The 20401-nt window shown below is 43.2% G+C and overlaps 1 protein-coding gene across 1 annotated transcript in view; it reads left to right on the forward strand.

Moving 5' to 3' along the window:
- Nucleotides 1-9480: 9480 nt before the first annotated feature.
- CAMSAP2 (calmodulin regulated spectrin associated protein family member 2) overlaps nt 9481-20401 on the forward strand; it is a 110166-nt gene continuing 99245 nt past the window's right edge. The window contains exon 1 of the mRNA XM_015422284.1: nt 9481-9638. Coding sequence (XP_015277770.1) covers nt 9500-9638 — 139 coding nt within the window. The 5' untranslated portion in view covers nt 9481-9499. The remainder of the gene's footprint in view (nt 9639-20401) is intronic.

The raw sequence follows: 20401 nt of genomic DNA on the forward strand, positions 1-20401 counted from the left end.
TACGTGCTCTGCATTCTGTTTTTCACATGAGCCTGTTGAAGAAGGATCCTGGCCCGTCTCCCTGGAGACCAGCAGTTACTCCTCCTCCACCTGTCATTTTGGAAGGGGATGAACATTTTGAGATCGCTGATATCCTTGATTGTAAATTGAAACGTGGTAAACTCTGGTACCTTATTGAATGGGTTGATTTCGGTCCCCAGCACCGCGAATGGGTGGAAGAAGGGGATATTCGGGCCCCTTACCTGATCTGTAGTTTCCACAAGAGGTTCCCGGACAAACCGGGAGGTCTCCCGCCCAGCCCGGGAGATCTCCCGCCCGACCCGGGAGGTGTGTTTTAAGTGTATTTTAAGGGGGGCAGTATGTCAGCATGCTGCCATTCTGTTTTCTGTGACCTCTGTGTACATATCCTTACCCTGTTGCACCCGGCTTGTTTATATTATCCTGCTTCTGTGCTGGAATGCCTAAGATAACTACTGGTGGATGTGTGGGGGAGAAGATGCTGTAATGCTTGCCTATTGCTATCTCATGAGAACTGCACCTGTGTTTTGTCTGATGTTCTGCCTGGTTCCCATGGACTGGGCGCGCAACCGTTTCATTAGCCCGCCAGCGGGAATATTATTCATTGGATATGTATCTGTTTGAATTTCCTTTATTATGCTCGCCCTAACTGTGTATCCCCAGTTCTAACAAAGAACGTGTTTGAGTATGTCTTCAACGCTTTGAAATAAATTTTGCTTTTCTTGAAAACGTGGATTTATTCTCGATGCTTGGGGATCCAACACATGGCAGTGATTGGTTATTTTTTGTAGGACAGTAGTTTTAAGTTTATACCTTTAGGAAACAATTACCCACACTGACTTCTTCACCACAGAACCCTGCATATCATAACAGATTATGTGGGTGTGTTCAGATACCCAGTTAATATGAAGTATTCGCCTAGCATCCTGGGGCTCATCTTTATCCCTCATGACCTGAGGCAAGGTCTACCCATGCAGCAGAACGGAGATTGTAGAGTGGATTGTACCACTTCTTTCTGCACCTGTGAAACTGCATTTTTTGAAGCACTCTTACATTGGTAATTCACAGTAATTGGAAAACTAACTCAGGGTGTGAAGTACTTTCTTCCTAATGTGCTTTTTATTTGAAGGAAATTTTTACATGTCAGCATTAAAAAGTGAGACTATCTATAGTCTGAAATGGAACAGCCCATTTTATCACCTCAGATTTCGACTGCCTCATCTGTAAACTGGTCCCAACTCCTGAGAGTGCGCTACAGTACAGACCAACGTTCTCCTACGGCTGCACGACAGGGGATGATTGGTAGGCTGTCTTAAGGGGAAGCTTGGGCGCCATTACTGAGCCTACGGGGAGGGCGGGATAAAAATCTAAATAATAAATAAATAAATAAATAAATCTTCTCAGAAACTCTGATCACTTTCCAAGAGACAACAGGGCTTCCCAGAATTCAGTATGAAAACAGCTGCTACAGAGAATAAGAGAGTTCATGGGTTGATAGACATAAGTAACAGGAGTAGGACAGTTTAATGGGGTTAAATGCAATTTTTTTTTCCTGAGAAAGGAGGGATGTGTCTCTGCAAACTGCACCCTTTTCCTGCCCCCCCCCCAAAAAAATAGATTTAAGATGTAATTTTATGCAGAAAGATGACTGACTGGGAAAGGATTACATGTTTTTCCTCTCCCACCATTCCTCTGCTTGAAATTGCAGCATCTTGAAAAATCTTTTTTTAAAAATTGGGCTTCCTTACCTGCATTCTTTTCTCAATGGCCACAGTGAAATAATTAAGATTTCCTGCACTGGTCTCTGAGGGCAGTTATACATAATTTATATTGTCCTCTCACCTTATTGTGAATAGGGCTCCCTCCATCTCTCTTCATAGGCCACAATTGTAATTCCCAGTGCCTGATAACACACATTTCTATAACTTTGAGAAACTTCATTAAAAACTTATTATAAGTAGTAGTAGTTATATCCATCTATTGGGAGAGCCTAGTTACCCCAAACTCTTTTAGATGGCAGTAGTAAGAATAGTTGCCCTTATTTGAGCCAGTCAACTGAAATAATTTATATTCACACAATAATGAGAATAATGACTTTATTCTTTTAAGGTATTATGTCCTGACTTAAGTAAAAAAGGAAACCTTCATTTCCACATAGGTGAACTGCACAGAAGCTGTGGAAAGAAAAAAAATACCTTTCCTAGCAGAGATGATTAATAAAATTGAAATACAATGCCGTTGTGGTTGAAGCTTTCATCAAATGGTTTATATGATTAGAAAGATGAGGCCCAGAGGCTGGTAACAGATGCACATTTGTTTCATGCCCTGACAATCCACAAGGCTTTGGAAATGCCTGAACTGCAGTTCTCCATGACAACAGAGCCAGAACAGGGTAACCTGACTCTAGAAATATGGAAATACAAGTAGTACTATTTTTAAAAATAAGGAAAAGCTCTGAAAGTTTTCTGAACCACACACTGCTCAAAATATGATACACATAAAATGTAACTCATGAAACAATTAAATGTGTTCTTAAGAATGCATTGAAATATAAATGCCTTGTTCTGAATAGACTGATCCTAAACCTACTTATTTGGAAATAAGTTCTAATGAGTTCAGTAGTTAATTACTTCTTATTAAGTCCATTAGGATAACAATCTTGTGAGTATCATGGCACTTAAAGTAAAGGTTAAGGTTCCCTTGCTCGATAGCCAGTCAAATCCGACTGTAGGGTTGCGGTGCTCATCTCCGTTTCAAAGCCGAAGAGCCAGCGCTGTCCGAAGACATTTCCGTGGTCATGTGGCCGGCATGACTAAACACCAAGGTGCACGGAACGCTGTTACCTTCCCACTGAAGTGATACCTATTCTTTTAAAAAAGTAAAGGTAAAGGTTCCCTTGCTCGAAAGCCAGTCGAATCCGACTCTAGGGTTGCAATTTCTTGCTTTCGAACTGCTAGGTTGGCAGGAGCTGGAACTAGAGACGAGAGATCACTCCGTCATGCGGCACACTCGGGTCTCGAACTGCTGAATTACCGATCTTCCACAGCCTGCAGTTCAGCGTCTTAACCACTTGAGCCACCGCAGCTCTTACACCCAGATAAATATATAGATTTGCATTTAATCCCTAAACGGATTATGGGCACTGAACACAGAGACAGTGATTTCTGCAAATGAATCCTCATATTTATTGGAGAAAGCGATCATGACATAGCAACCAAAATCTTCTGGTAGATACTGTTCAGATAAAGTACATGCAAAATCTGAGACAGTTCATATACACAACATAAAAGCTTAGCTCCAATGGAACTCTAAAACATTAAATGTAGAATATGTACAGCCAGTGTGGTGTAATGGCTAGGGTACCAGACTAGATCTGAGAGAATCAAATTCAAATCCCCACTCTACCACAGAGGCTTGCTGGGTGACCTTTAGCCAGTCATAAACTCGCAACCTAGCCTACCTCACAGGATTGTTGAGAGGATAAAATGGAGAATTATGTAAGCTGCTGAGGATCCCCATTGAAGAGGAAGGTGGGGGTACAAATGAAGCACATAAATAAATATGAGCAACCCTAGAGGAACATAAGGCTTGCGTCCTCTCTCCCTTATCTCACATGCTGGGAGCTAATTATTTGCTTTCTAGTTTTTGGTTTGACATTACATCAAACCTAGAAAACTATGATTTGCTTTCTCCCTGTAAACCAGGACAATAGCAATGATGTGGGCAATGCCTTCAGCAATGCAACCCTTCCCATTCAGACAGGATGTTGATGCATTTTGACCACATTCCTTCAGAAAAGATAGTCATAAGCCAAGTATGAGAAAGAGCATGCTGAGGACACGGAAAAGCTGGTAAGTGGATGAACAGAGGACAACATGGTATGGAAGCAGAAGTGTGGGGGGGAACTGTGTGACAGCAACCCAAGTTTCCCTAGGCTAATTCATGCAGAGCCAAACCACAGTTTGGCATAATGTCTGAACCAAGCCAACGAGTCAACTGCTTCTGTGCAGCAGTCTAATGTGTAATTACTGTTGGTAGGAATTACTATTGTTAACAGCCAGGTGCGTACTGTAAATACATCTATTATTACCAGGCTGGATACCTCAGATGATGGACATCTATAGCATCTTTTACCTTTTAACTGTCATCCTCTATGTGATATGTCATGCCTAAGATCTTGGTGACAAGGCTGCAATGCTGAACATAATGCGCTTGTAAGAAAGTTCCATGGAAATTGGTGGGATTCAGCACTAGCCTATGCAACAAAATGTGGTTTTTACACAATATACCTTGGTGTACTGCACAGGTGCAGAAAAGTATCTCAGAAAAAAATAAGAACATAAGTCTCATAATGCTGCCATTGTATCACAGGAGAGATTTCCTTTTTTAAGGCCATCATTCTAAATCAAGAGGGGGAAAACTGAAAAATAATACGATTTTGAAAAGTGAACCAAGTTGAATACATGACTAAGGTCGTGGCCTTACATATATATGTAACACAATGCTAGGCATGTTTATGAGGACATATAAAACTACTTTGGCCAAATTATGAGAAGTCAACAGTCACTGAAAAAGACAATAATGCTAAGAAATGAAGGCAGCAGGAAAAAAGGAATAACCAGCATGAGATGGATTGCCTCTATAAAGGAAGCCACAGTCCTCAGTCTGCAACACCTGAGCAAGGCTGTTAATGCTAGTACATTTTGGAAGATGTGAATTCATAGGGTCGCCATAAGTCAGAAGCGACCTGACAGCATTAACACACATACACAAAGTTCCACTGAGTTTTGTTTTATTAATTTATATCCCACTTTTTTTCCTTCATGGATTTCAAGGTAGCATACTGTGATAATAAGGTTGTTCAGATTCCTTTTATGTTTATTATGTTATAGTTGGAAAAAGCTGTTTTGTTATGTTATAGTTGGATATATGCTGTTTATCTTAAAAAAAAAAGGTAGCATACCTTTAGTACATTTTCACCCCACTTTTCCTCTAGGGAGCTGACAGTGGACATACATGGTTTTCCCTTCATGTTCTCCTCATAACAACCTTCTGAAGAAGGTTAAGGCTGAAAGAGAAGATCTGGGTCAAGCTTATGCAGCAAGCTTTCATGGTCTGCCAGATCCCAGTCTGGCACTCTAACCACTATACATGCTGGTTGTTATTATGTTCCCAGGTGGTCTGCCAGCCAGGTACTGACCTAACCCTGACCCACTTAGCTTCATCAGGAGGCTGCTGTATCGTGGGTGTTCAAACCTTACACTGAAAACATGTTAAGGAGTAAAAGCTTCATCATATTAAAGCTAGCCATCTCAAAGCACATTACAATCAATGTGTTCAAACATCTTCCTATTAGTATTTATGCAGGACAGAGAAAACTGCATCCTTTTTATGTCCGTGCAATTTTCCTTTAACATAGGAAACTGCCTTATTCTGAATCAGCCCATTGCTCCAGGCAGCAATACTCAGACTTCCAGAGACTTTGCTTTTCCAGCTTTGCTACCCGTGATCTCTTTTAGCTGGAAATACTCAGGACTGAACCTGGGACCTTCTGAATGGAACGCATGTGCCCCAACACTGAACTCTGGCCCCTCCTCTCACCTGCAGTCTGATGAATAGTGTTGATAGGATAATTTTGCTTCCTGAGTAAAGGCAGCACAAAAACACTAGCTACAGAATGCACACTCAGACATACCTGAAGCCTTACAGTGGAGATATTTTGCATGAAATATCGCACAGAGGATGACAGCCTTCCTCCCAGTCACGCTGATCTTTATCATCCCTACCACCCCAGCACAATTTCTGTAGACCTGGGAATTGTCTATGAAACCCGGATATGTCTATTGTCTCTAATGAAGAGACATTCCATTTGGCATGGAAGCATTCCAAAAGTAAAGAACAAACAAATAACCTCTCAACTACAATGCACCCCCAAAACCATAAAGGTAAAGGTAAAGGTTCCCTTGCTCGAAAGCCAGTCGAATCCGACTCTAGGGTTGCGGTGCTCATCTCCATTTCAAAGCCAAAGAGCCAGCGCTGTCCGAAGACGTTTCCGTGGTCATGTGGCTGGCATGACTAAACACCGAGGCGCACGAAACGCTGTTACCTTCCCACCAAAGTGGTACCTATTTATCTACTTGCAATTTCTTGCTTTCGAACTGCTAGGTTGGCAGGAGCTGGAACTAGAGACGGGAGCTCACTCCGTCATGCGGCAACTCGGGTCTCGAACTGCTGAACTACTGACCTTCCACAGCCTGCAGTTCAGTGTCTTAACCACTTGAGCCACCGCAGCCCCAAAACCATACCCTGTAATTATTATTTGTAATAAAACAAACATGAATCTTGTGGCACCTTGAAAAGTTGGGACCAGCATAGTCAGGACATAAAACCCAGGGTTTGACCTTATGAGGATTTGCCTCATGCGTGTGCTCTAGACCAAAAGACTGGAATAAAAATGCATTAGTTTTTTAAATTGCCATAAGACTCCTTTTCATTTTTTCTGCAATAGACTAACAGAGCTACTCCTTAGGAATTGTAGTAGAATCTGCTCCACATTCTCATCTAGTATGTTTTTAAAATCCTGGACTTCCTCTAAGGAATTCATGACAGTGTACACGATTCCCCTTCCCCATTTTACTCTTATAACAACCCCATGAGGTAGGGCTGAGAATGACTGGCCCAAGCTCACCTAGACTGCTGTCACAAAGGCCTGTATAATGCAAAGGCATTCACAGCAATACTGGAGCTTCTACACATGGGGATCTTCTCTGTGTTTTCCCCTTGCTTCCTGCCTTTTTTCCCAAGCACTAGGTACACCACTGCAGTGTCCTAACAGCACAGCAATATAAACAAAGAAAAAACCATGTAAAAAGCCTGCCAGTGATGGGAGAGGGGAAACAGCAAGCCTGGAGGGTGAATGGGGGGAAAACGGCCCTGGATATAAGCAGGGAGGTGTGGGATGTGGGCCCTGGATGTGGACACACCTTCCCATCCACATTCTTAACAATGCCACTTTCAAGGAAAAAATCTACCAAAACAGGTTTAGGAGCAGACCCCAGGGAAACTAGAGGAGGCAGGCTGCACAATGATGTTGTGTGGAAGTCTATTTTTAAAAACTTCCTACTGTGGAGGGGGGCACAAACGGAGAGCAAGAGCTCCACGTGGAAGCAACACTGGTGAGTGTAATGGCTGAGCAGGGATTTGAATGTGGGATTTCCAGATTCTGATCCAGCACTCTTAACACTACATCACACTGGTTCTCAAGCTACAGTGCTGTGTAGTGGTTAAAGTGCTGGAGCTGGACCACAGAGACTTCGGTTTGAATCCTCACTCAAACCATAACCCTCACTGGATGACTGTAGACCAGTCACTCCTTCTCACAGCTAACCTACATAGAACTTTAGAAGATCAAATACAGCAGTGCTCAGGCATGCCACTCTAAGCTCACTGGATACAAATGCGAGGAACAGGGCAATGCCCAGTTGCACAGCACCTGCTTGGCATGCATGAGATTCCAGGTTCAGACATCTCCAGCTAAGCAATCTTGGACAAGTGTTGGGAAAGATTATTTTTCCTTCCCAAGACCCTGGGCAGCCAGGGCCAGTCATAAGTAGACAATAGCTCACTAGTTAGGATCTGGGAGATCTAAGTTTACATTCCCACTTTGCCATGAAGCTTTCTGGAGGACCTTGGGCCAGGTATTCAGAAGCAACCTGACCTACCTGACAGGGATGTTGTGAAGATATAACGAATTAGCACACAGCAATGTATGCCACCCTAGCTCCTAGGAGGAAGTGTGGGATAAACATCTCCTAAATAAAGAAATATATATAATCTTAATAAAACTTAACTTAGCTAAACATATACGGCAGCTTCACTTGTGAAGAACACATTTTTAAAAATCTACTGAAATTAGCAGCAGAAGCCCGCACATAGATTCAGAGGTAGAAACTGTTTAAATAGAAGCAGTGTGGTGTAGCAGGTACAATGTCAGGCCAATTCTCACTCTGTCCTGGAAGCTTGCTGTCTGCCCTTTAGCCACTCAAACCTACCTCACAGGGTTGTTGTGGAAATTAAATGAAGAAGAGAATGATGTACGCCGCTTTGGGTCCTCAGTGGGTTGATAGATAGATATGTATGTATGTATCCATAAATAATGCCATTATTACGCATGACACAAAACTACTCAAATACCTCAGGAAGGCCACTGACAACGTACACGTGAAATCGGCCCCGTGTCTGAGAGATTCCCCCCCCATCTCCCCCCCTCCCACCGCCTTAAGATTTCCTTCACGTCCGGCTTGTTAAAAGCTCTTCCAGGCTAGTCTCGTCTGTCCACCCTGCGCGCGCATACGGGTCCCGCTGCCCACCCTCGCTTAACCTTCCCCGACGCATCCACCGCAGGCGGCCTCCAAAGCGGCCCTGTAGTCCTGCCGCTTCCAAGGATTCCCCACCCCAGGCGTCGCCAGTCCCTCTGGCACTCCGCCTCGGGGGATGCGCCTCGGAGCCGGATGATGACCGCGACAGCGGCGATGATGAGCTTCGGCCCGGCGTCAAGAATGGCCCATTGTACAGCCGCCCGACCACGTGACCCTCCCTGCTCCCGGCCGGGCGGTGGGGAAGGACGACTCCCCTCTCCTCCTCCTCCCCTTGGTTTTTCCCCTCGGCAGCTCCGCCCAAGCCGGAGCCTGCTCACAATGAGGAGGGGGCTATGGGGACCAGGGGAGTGCGCATGCGTTTTTGCGCCCGGCGGCTTCCCCCTTCATTTTCTCGTCTAGTGCGGCAGCAGCGGGAGGAAGGAAAGCTCCGGCGGCTGGAGAAGTAGGAGCGCCGATGAGGGAAGAGGCGAGGCTAAGGCCGGCTCAGCCCGAGGAACACCAGAAGGAGTAACAAGCTGGCCGCACGAGCGCCGCACCCAGCCGCTTCGGGTTTTTCCATGCCGCGGCGCGCCAGCTTGCTCGGGTAGCGGGGCTGGGGCATTCGGACATCTCCCTGTCCTCGCCGCTGCAGGAAAATCGGCCAGCCGCCTCTTTCCAGACTCTGGCTCCCTTCCCCGCCCCCTCTGCATTTTTGGGGGTGGGCAGAGCCGGGATCTCCAAGGCTCGCTGGAACGGCTGCTTTTTTTGGAAGGAAACCAAAATCCTTCAGAGGGATTTCCTCCGCTGTCATTGACTCTGATTTAGGAGGGGGGGGGGAAACGAGACAAAGCGAGCGAGGGCCAAGGAGGAGAGGACACTCGGGGCTCGTTCCACATTCCTGTGCAGAGGCAGCGAGTGGGGAGGGGATTTCTCCCCCTAAACACCGCTGAGTTCCATTGCATCATCTCCATCCTCGGCTACTACGGGATTTTTTAAATTTTTGAATCGGCCTGCTAATTGCGGTTTTTGACATAGATCTGAGGAGTCGTCTTTTGGAAGGAGAACCATGTAATTTGCCTTTGCAGAAAAACCCAGGCTCTGTGGGTGGGGGGAGGGATCGAAAAATGGGGGATGCTGCAGACGTCAAGGAAATGAGAAAGACGTTCATTGTCCCTGCCATCAAGCCCTTTGATCATTACGATTTCGGCAGAGCGAAAATCGCCTGTAATCTAGCCTGGCTGGTGGCCAAAGCCTTTGGGACCGGTAGGTACCGCGCCTTTTCTCCCTTCCTGGGTCCTTTGGGCTCAGGTGGATTCGGTCTTACCGGTGTGAATCAGCCATCCGTACAAGAAGGGAAAAGGCATGGGAGACGTGGGGTGGGTAGGTGGGCGGCAGGGAGGAGGAGTGGTAGGCACGCAGCACGGCCGGTGTGCTGTTGTCTTCATTCTCTATGCAATGTTGTGTGTCTGCTGTTTTTCCTGAACGAGTGATCATATCGATTATTTTCAAGAGTACAGGTCTTGCAGTGTAGTGTGTAGGTGGCTACCTCCCTCTTCTCTCCCGAATTTTCCTGCTTGTCAGAAACATAAGCAGCGTTTTCCCATTTAGTAAGCTTGGGGGTGGGGACTGGATGAGCATGGTTACTTTTGACATGTGTGAGGCTTGCCTTGCAGGCATCCAAGGAAGGTAAAGATTGAGCAGTAGGAGGGGGGCTTCTGAGAACAGGAGCCTTTATTGCCAAGTGTCATCCTTCATTTCTCAAGAGCCCCCCTCCTGTCTGTATTTATACATTGAATTCCTTGAATGCTTTCTCTAAGGTGAAATGCTTCCAGACTGTTTTAAAATCTAGGCCTTCAGGAGCAGTATGGTTTATTGTGCATTTTGCGGGATCAGTTAGCCTCTTTCCAAACAATGGTATTCAAGCTGTAAAGCAAATTACCTTTGAGTGGGTGCTTTTCAAATAAGCAGAGTAGCTGCTTATGGTGTTCCATAAGAGAATCACAGTGATGTTCCAGTTGTGTCTCCTTTTCTCTGTAGAATAACAGGAAAAGGTCCCCCCCCCCATCCTTTTTTTGCAATTCTGCAACTGTTGCATTTGGAGCCAGGATATTGTTGCGCACTGCTTGTGGGCTAGAACATTTTATGTTTTGTTTTAACTGTGCCAGATGGGAAATGACAGTTTGACATCAAATAGGTTTTTTACAGATGTCTCTTTTGGTCCTTTCTGTGAGGTAGAGGTTACTTAAAAGTTCATGGACATAAAGAAAAGTCAGTAGCCTGTACTGAGGTGCCAGAACATCGTGTTGACTGGCACAGTGGCACAGTAGCTCTTTGGAGAAGTTGCTGTGGGGGGGGGGTTTAACTGCTCTCTAATCAGATTTGTATGCTGATGTGGTTATTGAGAGGATTTACTTCAGAGGACTTCATAAAAGGTGTGACTTCCCCCCCTTATGATTCAGTTTTGCAGGTATGATCGCAAACACCTTTTAATTAACATGTTGTAGTAATGCTGAAGTCATATCCTTGTCTGGTAAACAAGTGAAACAGCATTCCAGTATTTCACTGGTGTTAGAGGCACAGAGCCTGACAACGAAGGCCCTGGTTCAAATCTTGCCTGCGCAGTGAACTCGCTTGGTCTGTTAGTTAAACCATTCTCTCAGCTCTACCCTTCTATTTGCGACGTGGGAATAATACCAGCCTGCCTTACACAGCTGTTGTAAGGATTACTGAGATCATCAATATGAAGTGCTATAAACTCTGTAGTGGTCTTCAAGGTTTCCAGAGCTAGGACTAATTTTTAATCCCCCAGGCTGCAGGTTGAGACACACTGAGCTACAAGCATCTGACATTACAGTCACATGACAGGAAGAGGGAGAGCCAGAATTACGACCACACCCACATCAAGGCCTGGCTCATGGGCATCAGACCAAAACAGCCAGGGATAGGAAACACAAACCAAGCATCAGGAGAGGCATCTCAGTATATGTAGGGATGTATTCAAAAACTCCCAAATATCGTGAAGTGTTTGAAATAATGTTGGTTGATACCACCCGAGCTTAGGTATGGCAAATGCCATGTATAAAATGCCTCATGTTTGTACATAAAAAACTGAAGGCCTCAATGTATGTCCATCACTTGTGAGTGGCATCATAGATATATGGCATCATAGATATAATGCCCCAATAAAATGCTCACAACCAATGCTCCCTCTAAGCTGGGGAGTCCTGTGAGCAAAAATTCTACTTGGTGAGCTACTGGCATTAAAGTTATGAGTGAGCGATTTGGCTGCTGCATGAATTAGTTTGCTCTGGAGCCATCCTTCCTGAGCTAAGACAAAAATCTGTGAGCCGGAGGCTAAAAAACTGTGAGCTAGCTCACACTAACTCAGCTTAGAGGGAACACTGCTCACAACTCAAATGTAGCGGAGTCATTTTTCACATTCCGGTTTTGATGATCAAGAGTACAATAATGAAGTGTGCAATCCTGAATCCTGAAGTGTGCAATAATGAAGACTACAATAATGAATGAGACAGCCATAAGTGTGCAATCCTAAGTGCTCTCTTTGGGAAGTCATTCCTTTTGAGCTCAGTTTTTATTTCGAAGTAAATACGCTTTAGGGTCAGACTAAAAAAAAGCCTCCCCCCGTCCTGTGAGTAGTGGACCGAAAAATACACAAGTAATCCAACATGTATATCCAATATATTATTATCTGCTCTGTACTTAAGATACTTGATAATGTAATTTAGATACCATATCAGCATACAGAATTGTGTACAGCACTGTATTCCAAGATAGACCAAATGGGGATGTGAAGCAGGAATAAAAAATATCCTTCTCCATTCATGAGGTAAAATTGAAAAACAGTCCATCAGAGAAGATGGTTATAACTTCTCTTTGTAGAGAAGAGCTACATAGTCATTTCAAACAGGCATCAGTTAACTTATGGGGAATGTGCTTGCACAAAGAAACATGATTATCCAAGTATAAATATTCTGGGTTGGATCCTACCAGCTTTTTCACTAGTGAAAGAGAGCAAAAGAGCCCATTTAGACCATCAAAGAGGCCATAACATGAATTCTGGGACCTATCTGGACAAAAATCGCATGGGACTGTAGTGAGTAAGGGGAACCAGATGATAGTGGGAAAGTGGTAACCCGTTATTTGTACACTATCTAGAGATGGTTTGTATTAATAGCTGAATGATCCCTTTTGAGTATTCCTTGGTTATTTTCCCCCTGTTAGAATGGTTCAGTATTATTACATTAATTTTATTTTTGTCCTTTGCCATCAGTTACTGAATCTGAAGACATATAATTACTTTATTCTTCCTGAAAACAGATTTCATTGGTAGTATCTTGTTGTCTTTTAGCAACTGTTTTTTGCCTTCAGAGCAGCAGGCCTTACACAGGTTGTTGGACAAGGTCTTGTGTCATCTGAAAGAAGAGTTCCAAACAGTATGTGGATAAAGCTGGGCAGCTTCTTAAAGACTGAGGGGAAAATCTCTACCAGCATTCAATCTGCTTTTCAGATATATGCATTTTCAATTTACTGACGTACAGTAGAATCAGGCCTGCGTAACTGAAAGCAGCAACCAGTTCCAGAGGAGCTGTTTATTGGTCTGTTGATATAAAAACATTGGGGAGCCTTTAGGTACCTTACAGCCCAGCCAATCTATTGTGGCATAAGTTTTTGTGGGCCAGAGCCCACTTCATCAGATGCCTGAAGTGTTGTTAAACAACATGGCACACATCTGATGAAGTGGGCTCAAATACATGAAAACAGATGCCACAATAAATTTGTTCCTTTAAAGAACTGCCACAGGACTCTGTTGTTTTAAAGCTGAACTTGTTTATAGCCCCAGCCCATACAGTTTAAAATAGTGATAGCTTTCTTTCCAAATTAATAGCTTTATGCACAAAGAGTTGATTCCATAGATGAGAGGTATATCAAACATGCACAAATGTTGTTGTTTTTGGAATCCTTCTTCCACTCCAATTTAAGGACACAAAGTCAGATTGCTAGTTCCATCTTCAGTTCCTTTATTCTAGTCTGTAATTAAATTGACGCCGGCCAGTTGTGAATTTTATCTTGATTAACTTCTTACAAGAGGTTTTCCGTCCCACTTTGCCGCTTCCTTCTTGTAACATGTGTGTCACATCCTAATTACTAATAAGCATTGTGTTTAGAAAACTGTAGCTAAGGAAGAAACAGGCCTTGCAACGTGAGAATGATCTGAGCAAAAGCAAGGAGTGTTTTGAAATATAAAATCTGGAAATGGTAGAATGGTAGACCTGCCCTAGAGCCAATATGCTGTTTTTAAATAGCATTTGTAAAGGTACTTTTGAATAGTAAACACACTTCGTATATGTAATCTAATATTTAATTTTACATATAGAGTCCTTACAGAATCCTTGTAAATTGGGGTATTTACTGTAAAGTATTATATAGATGGGACTGAAAGAAATGGGGTCGGAGCCTGCAATCTGCAGACTCAAGGACTGCAGATCTTTGCTCTGATTTCTTCCCCCAGGGCCCAACAGTCCTTTCCCAGGCAAGTTCCAACCATGTGGGTCCAGAGGCTGCAATGGAGAAGGGGAAGGAGGTGCAATTGGTCCCTCATCTGCCAGCTGGAAAAAACAACCAAAACTTTGTCCAGCTCTGAAGCTGCATGCCATATTCTGATCCAGTATGCAGTGTATGTTCATGCTATTTTGATTTTTTTCCCCCCTGCATCTTTCTGTGGACAAATGTAGCACTTCACAGGGCCCAGCATTGTGGTGGTTGTACTTGTGTGCTGTAGGACGCTTTCAGTTACAGAGCCAGGCAGGTGGTAGTCTGTTTGTATTTAAGTCACAAATGCTTCTGCTGTTTTGTTTTAAAGTCCTTATGGGATTGCATCCATTTACCCGGGCATCAGGCCACTGGTGGCATAGTGACATGGCTTTTGCAACGCTGCTCCAGTCTCTGAGAATGTATTAACATGGCATTCTAGGCCACTCTATGCTTGTTGGACTTACACTGCAGGGCCTCAAAGGCTTTGAGAAGTCAGCACACTTATAATCTGCTTGTGTGGTCTTGGATCCTATTTTATAACTTCCCCTCACCAGGGCAGCTTTCTGCTTGTCACTTTAAATCAGGATTTAAATTTCCTTGACTTAAAACCAGCCCATATTGCTAGAAGTTGAGCAACAGAGTGGGAAGAGAGATACATTCCTTGCAGAAAGTTGAAGTTTTCCTGCCAAAACAATATAGCTCGATTCTGGCATTTAACTGTCCTGACAGAAGTTCACCTAGCTCTCTTAAGCCTGTTTAGTTTCTTGATATTGTGTCTATAAGATTCGATTCTACTGTACTGATCTCTTCATTGGTTTCTCCCTTCTGTTTTGATTACTGGTAAGAGAGATCATTAACAGCTCACATTTTGTATACCTGAATTGATTTCTTAGCACCGAGGGGGAAATCAGTTTTTTCCCCCTTTGGTTACTTAGGATGCATTATATACTCTTTCTTTGCCCTTGAATTATATGTCTTCATTTTTATTTTGAAGCTAAATATATTTCTGCTCCTAAGTTCACTTAGAGTAGGCTGGAGTTAACTGCTAGGGGTCTGGACAAAAAGAACTTTGAAGTGACTAGGGAAATTACAGGGCCAGTATATAATTTCCCTTTCTAAAAAAGATGGCCAAGTGGTGAAGCAGTTACAGTTATGTCTAGAGGGTGTGGATTATTTGAGCCACTTCAGTCTAGCATTCTGCCAACATTCAAGTTGCCCTGTTTGACCTTAGTTGCCCTGTTTGATCTTGACAGTGGAAGATATTGGAGAAGTATAACTGTGTTAAGTACTAGTTCTGTCTGTTTCCTGCAGTACACAGCCAGAGGCACAGGATAGCTTATAAACAGGGCCTGTAAATGAAGCCCTCACCTGCTGACTGCTCCCCAGCATCTGACAATCAGAGGCATTCTGCTACTGAACCTGGAGGTCCTTTTCGAATCCTGTTTTAAATGCTTCTAAATCAGTGGCCATTGCCCCTTGGAGCAGGGAGTTCACACAACAAGCAGTTGATTTATGGAAGAGCCCTGCTAGATCAAACCAGTAGTCTATCTAGTCCAGCATCCTGTCCCTCACAGTGGCCAACCAATTACTCTGGAGGGCCAACTACCAGGCATTGAGGTAGAATACCTAATAAATATGTGAATACCAGCACCAGAAGATATCAGAGGAAGGCCTTGGCCTCTGTGTCAAGACAGACTTCTTTTTCTATGTCTAGACACAATAGTTTAATGTAAGTTTGCTAGTGTGTGTGTGTGTGTGTATTAACTCGTTCTCTGTTTTGGAAATATGTGTAAATTAAGAAGTACGCTATAGATTATCTTCAGATGAAACAAAACACACATTTCTCTGTCATCCAAAACAGCCCATTCTAACAATTCTGGTAATTATGCAGCTCAGCTCTTTGCCCCAAAGTATAATCTGTTTCTTCTTACACTGTAGACCTGTGTTAAACCTTGGACCTGGAAATATTTTGTGTTAGGTAGAGCATAGAGTCAGAGTTCCCAGCACAAGAAAATTGTTTCATCAGAGAACAACTCAAAACAGATGGGACAAAGATCACTTCTCCTGACCCTGTCCATAAAATGCAAATTGCAGGCTTTTGAAACCTCAGGGTGCCTCATGGCACTGTGCAAAAGGGAGAGGTGAGTGTAACCTTTCTCTTTTTACTCATTTTTCTATTTGGAACTGGCATCCCCACTCTGCTGTTCCATTTTTAAAGGGCATGCATTTTCTCCTTATAAAATGTCGACAACAGAGAGATGGTGGGGGAGTGGTTTTAAATAGGGAAAGTGAGTGAAGGGAGAATGGTTAAGCCGCCTCTCCCTCATTTGCACAGTCCTAAGACAAACTGAGGCTACAGAAGCTTGCAATTTGTATTCTGTGGACTGACAGATGTATCTCCTCTGTTTATCTCCTACATCTCCTCTGTTTAAGCCAGTTAGTTTTAGTAAGAGTGCAGTAGGAAAGGGGCACAGTAGGAGGTCCTTATGCCCTGTTTCAAGACTCACACAACAGGCTGCCTCCTGAAGATATAATTAGCCAGTCTGTCCAGCTCTGCTGTTTGTGTGCAATCCTAGATGTTGCGGTGCTTGTGCAGAATCTGGAGAGCATGGGAACAGATTGTATATCTGTAGTCAAGACTTCAGTCTTACAGGTATGTATCCTGTCTTAGGTTGGAGGAAGTTCCTGCAGGTTCCAGAGACATCCTCTGTAAGAGCCATTTCAGCTGGAGGAAGACTCCTTAGCCTTGAGAAAGGCTCCAAACTGTGCACAGTGTAGTGATAGGATGCATGCTAATATGATCAGCGCTTTTGAAAATGAAACACAAATTATTTCCTGATATTATCTCCCTCCAGGTTAAAGGAATTCCTTCTCTTGTTGATAGTCATAGCAATGTCATACTTTACGGCAAGCTGATATGCACAAATAACTAGCTAAAACTGCTCATTTGCTTCGGAGTCTTGACTTCAGAGGCCCCTGGGATTGAGATGAGTAGAGAACCAGCAGAACACTGGTTTACCAGGTTTAGTATTAGATTCTTAGTACCTGCTTGAAGTGAAAGCCTTGTCCTTGCGCATGTGTGCTATATACCTTTTTTACTTTCAGTAAATGTACTATGCAAAAATAAAACCCACAGGATATGGCCATGATTCCTATGAAAAGGAAGATAGAAGAGTGGGTTCCAAAGTATTCAACGTCTATCTTTTCATCGCCCTGACCTGCATAGCCCAGGCTAGCCTGATCTTGTTAGATTTCAGAAGCTAAGCAGGGTTGGCCCTGGCCAGTATTTGGATGGGTCATGATGCAGAGGCAGGCAATGGCAAACCACTTTGGGATGTCTCTTGCCTTGAAAACCCTATGAGGGTCCCCATAAGTCAATTCTGACTTGAAGGCACTTTCTACCACCGTGTTTTCATCAATCCCTCTTTTGTCCCTCTTTCGGAGACCCCCTCTTTCGGAGACCTGCTTGAACTAAAGCTTCAGAAAGTTTCTTCAAACAGCAGTTTCCAAATCACAAGCTGCTTTTTCACCTATAGGTCAAAAAGGATGTGGTAAACTGACAGAGCTATGGAAGAGGGAAATTGATCAGGGAATTGGAATATCTTCTGTGATGTGAAAGATTTGAAAAGTTTAGTAGAAAGAAGAGCTATGGGTGAATGAAGGGACGTCATGCTAGTTTTGTAAGTCTTGTTGCATATGTGAAGGGAGTGATTTGAGAGGAACAGTGACCTCTTGTGACTTCAAGATCCAGAAGAGCCAGTTTGGTGTAGTGGTTAAGTGTGTGGACTCTAATCTGGGAGAACCGGGTTTGATTCCCCACTCCTCCACTTGCACCTGCTGATGTGACCTTGGGTCAGTCACAAGCTCTGGCACAGCTGTCCTTGAAAAAGAGCAGTTTGTGTCAGAGCTCTCTCAGCCCCACCCACCTCACAGGGTGTCTGTTGTGGGGAGGGGAAGGGAGGGGAGTTTGTAAGCCGCTCTGAGACTCCAAGTGAAGGGCGGGGTATAAATCCAATCTCCTCCTCCTCCTCCTCTTCCTCCTCCTCTTCTTCTTCTATAAAATTGGTTGGAAGCCAGTTCTAGCCAAACCAAAGGAAGTGCTTGTTCATGAAACAATATACTTAAACCTCATAAGTTAACTGTATTGTTTCATGGACAAATATTTTCTTTAGTCTGGCTGGAGCTTGCTTCCAATCAATTTAACTGGAAAATTTTGATGTAGGTGTCTTGGATAGGTCTATCAAAAGCTGTCGACTGTACCTGTGGGCAATATAGCTCCTATTACCAGATGCCAGAGAAAAAGGACAGAATGTGGCTATTTCCTTTGTATGAGCTTCTCAGTGGCACCTCTCTGGCTGCTGTTGTGGATAAGTGATAGGCTAATGGACCTTTAGTATCTTACAACAAGGCAATTCTTATGTCTCACTAGTCTTACGTCTAACAGCTAGTGTTAGACGGCAGTAAGTTCTTTAGCTTGAGAATGCAACATAATGGCTGTATCTTTGTTCACTCTTTGAAGTCATGTCATAGATACAATATCACTGTCCATAGAAAGTTATATTATTAATAATATAGGATGGTTAAGAGGATGGGTTATGCAACTGATATAAGTGATATGAAATCTAAGAAAACTGCAGGATGTCATTAAAACCAGGGGCATATGCCCCTGTGTGTTTGGAGAAGTAGATTAAGACTGAAGTTGTCAACTGATCAATTAAGAGTTGGTTAATCATCTACCTTTTAAAGTCAGTAATTGATTAAATACATTGGACTGGATCTTATGATTGTTCTTCTGGTAGAAGCAGATCTTTTCCTTGCAGCTTCCAGTGATCCCTTCAAAGGCATTTCTGGGGCTCAGGACCACTGCAGACAGAAAACTATGCAGGTCAAGAGCAGTGTTCCCTCTAAGCTGAGTTAGTGTGAGCTAGCTCATAGTTTTTTAGCCTCCGGCTCACACATTTTTGTCTCAGCTCAGCAAGGATGGCTCCAGAGCAAACAAATTTATGCAGGGGCCAAATCTCTTGCTCACAACTTTAATGCCAGTAGCTCACAAGGTAGAATTTTTGCTCATGAGACTCCACAGCTTAGAGGGAACATTGGTCAAGAGCATCAGTAAGGAGGGGCATCAAGGCAAAATTGTCCTTTCTTCCCTTGAGGAAGCAGCAGACTTCTTGGTTCATGACCTTCCTCTACTGTGCCAGTCCCAAAAGAGCTTGCATCAGATACCTGAAGATAAAATGCAGAACATAATACATTAGGATGTCTAAATTCTCATTGTCTCTAAAATAATTGTTGATAATAATAATTGTGCCAATGCAAATTCAGATGTACAAACCGTGGTTTACCATTACCTGAATGAACCTAGGGTGTCGTTTGGTTCATGCACTCCACCCATTTGTCATTCAGCTTAATAATGAAAGACAACTGTTTTTCATGGCAAACTATAGTATGGTGGTATATTTTAAATCCTGGCTCATTCAGGTAATGTTATCTACTGAGATAGAGGCAGCATTTCCAAAACAGTGATTTCTTTATTCAGCTCAGAACACAGCAACACAGCCACAACACTCAAGAACGATGCAACTTTATACATTTTGAACCAGGGAAAACCACACCCCCTAGCACAGTAATGACCAATTGCAATTGAGAGCTTAGAACCAATGCGATTCGTTCCCACCGAAGTTCAGAGTCTTTCCAGATTGGTCTGTTACACAACAGCGACCAATCCGACTGCAGTGTTTAGAATACCTGAGAGTCAATGGAGCTTGTGCCTGAAGCTCCAGTGTAGGTTACATAGCATAACACATAAGCAAATACATAACAGGTAAGTTACACCCTTCTAAATCCTTTGAAGTCAGCAGACTTTGGGTGTAACTCTGCTTAGGATCATACTACTGTTAGTCACCTTTAATTCCTTTTTGAAACATCAATTAGTAATGAGTAACTTAGGGGCTTAGTCATTACTGAGGTTTAATCATAACTAGCTAGAACGTGATAGGACTGTAGTGCATTTTCAAATCAGAAAGCAGAGCATTCTCATTTGGTTCAAATCTGTAATTAAAGTATAGTAGAAATTACAGTGCTAAATTGTTCATAAGCGGTATAAAATTTGCCCTGTGAAGAAATTTTAGGCATTACAGTACTTTTCAGTACAAATGAACATTCTCATAGCTTTTCTTTTACAATGAAAAAAACCAAAACATTTGTCTCTTACTGCAGATACAAATTCATAGTCAACTGTAAAATTAATCTTTACTTTTTGTTAACCTGTATGATGATGGCATACATCCTTTTCTTTGCTTCTCAGTATTAGTGAAAGTAAGCTGCTGTGGCATTTAGCTAATTGATTTTCATATCTAACTTCTTGAAAGCAGTATGATTTGGTATGTTAGCTCATTAATACCTTGTCAGCCAAATCCATGTGAATTGGAGGAAGTTAATCTGCAGAAATGGGATTACTTTTAAAAAGTATT

This window comes from Gekko japonicus, unplaced genomic scaffold, assembly GCF_001447785.1.
Source record: "Gekko japonicus isolate JY-2015 unplaced genomic scaffold, Gekko_japonicus_V1.1 scaffold584, whole genome shotgun sequence".
In the NCBI taxonomy this organism is placed as follows: Eukaryota; Metazoa; Chordata; class Lepidosauria; order Squamata; family Gekkonidae; genus Gekko; species Gekko japonicus.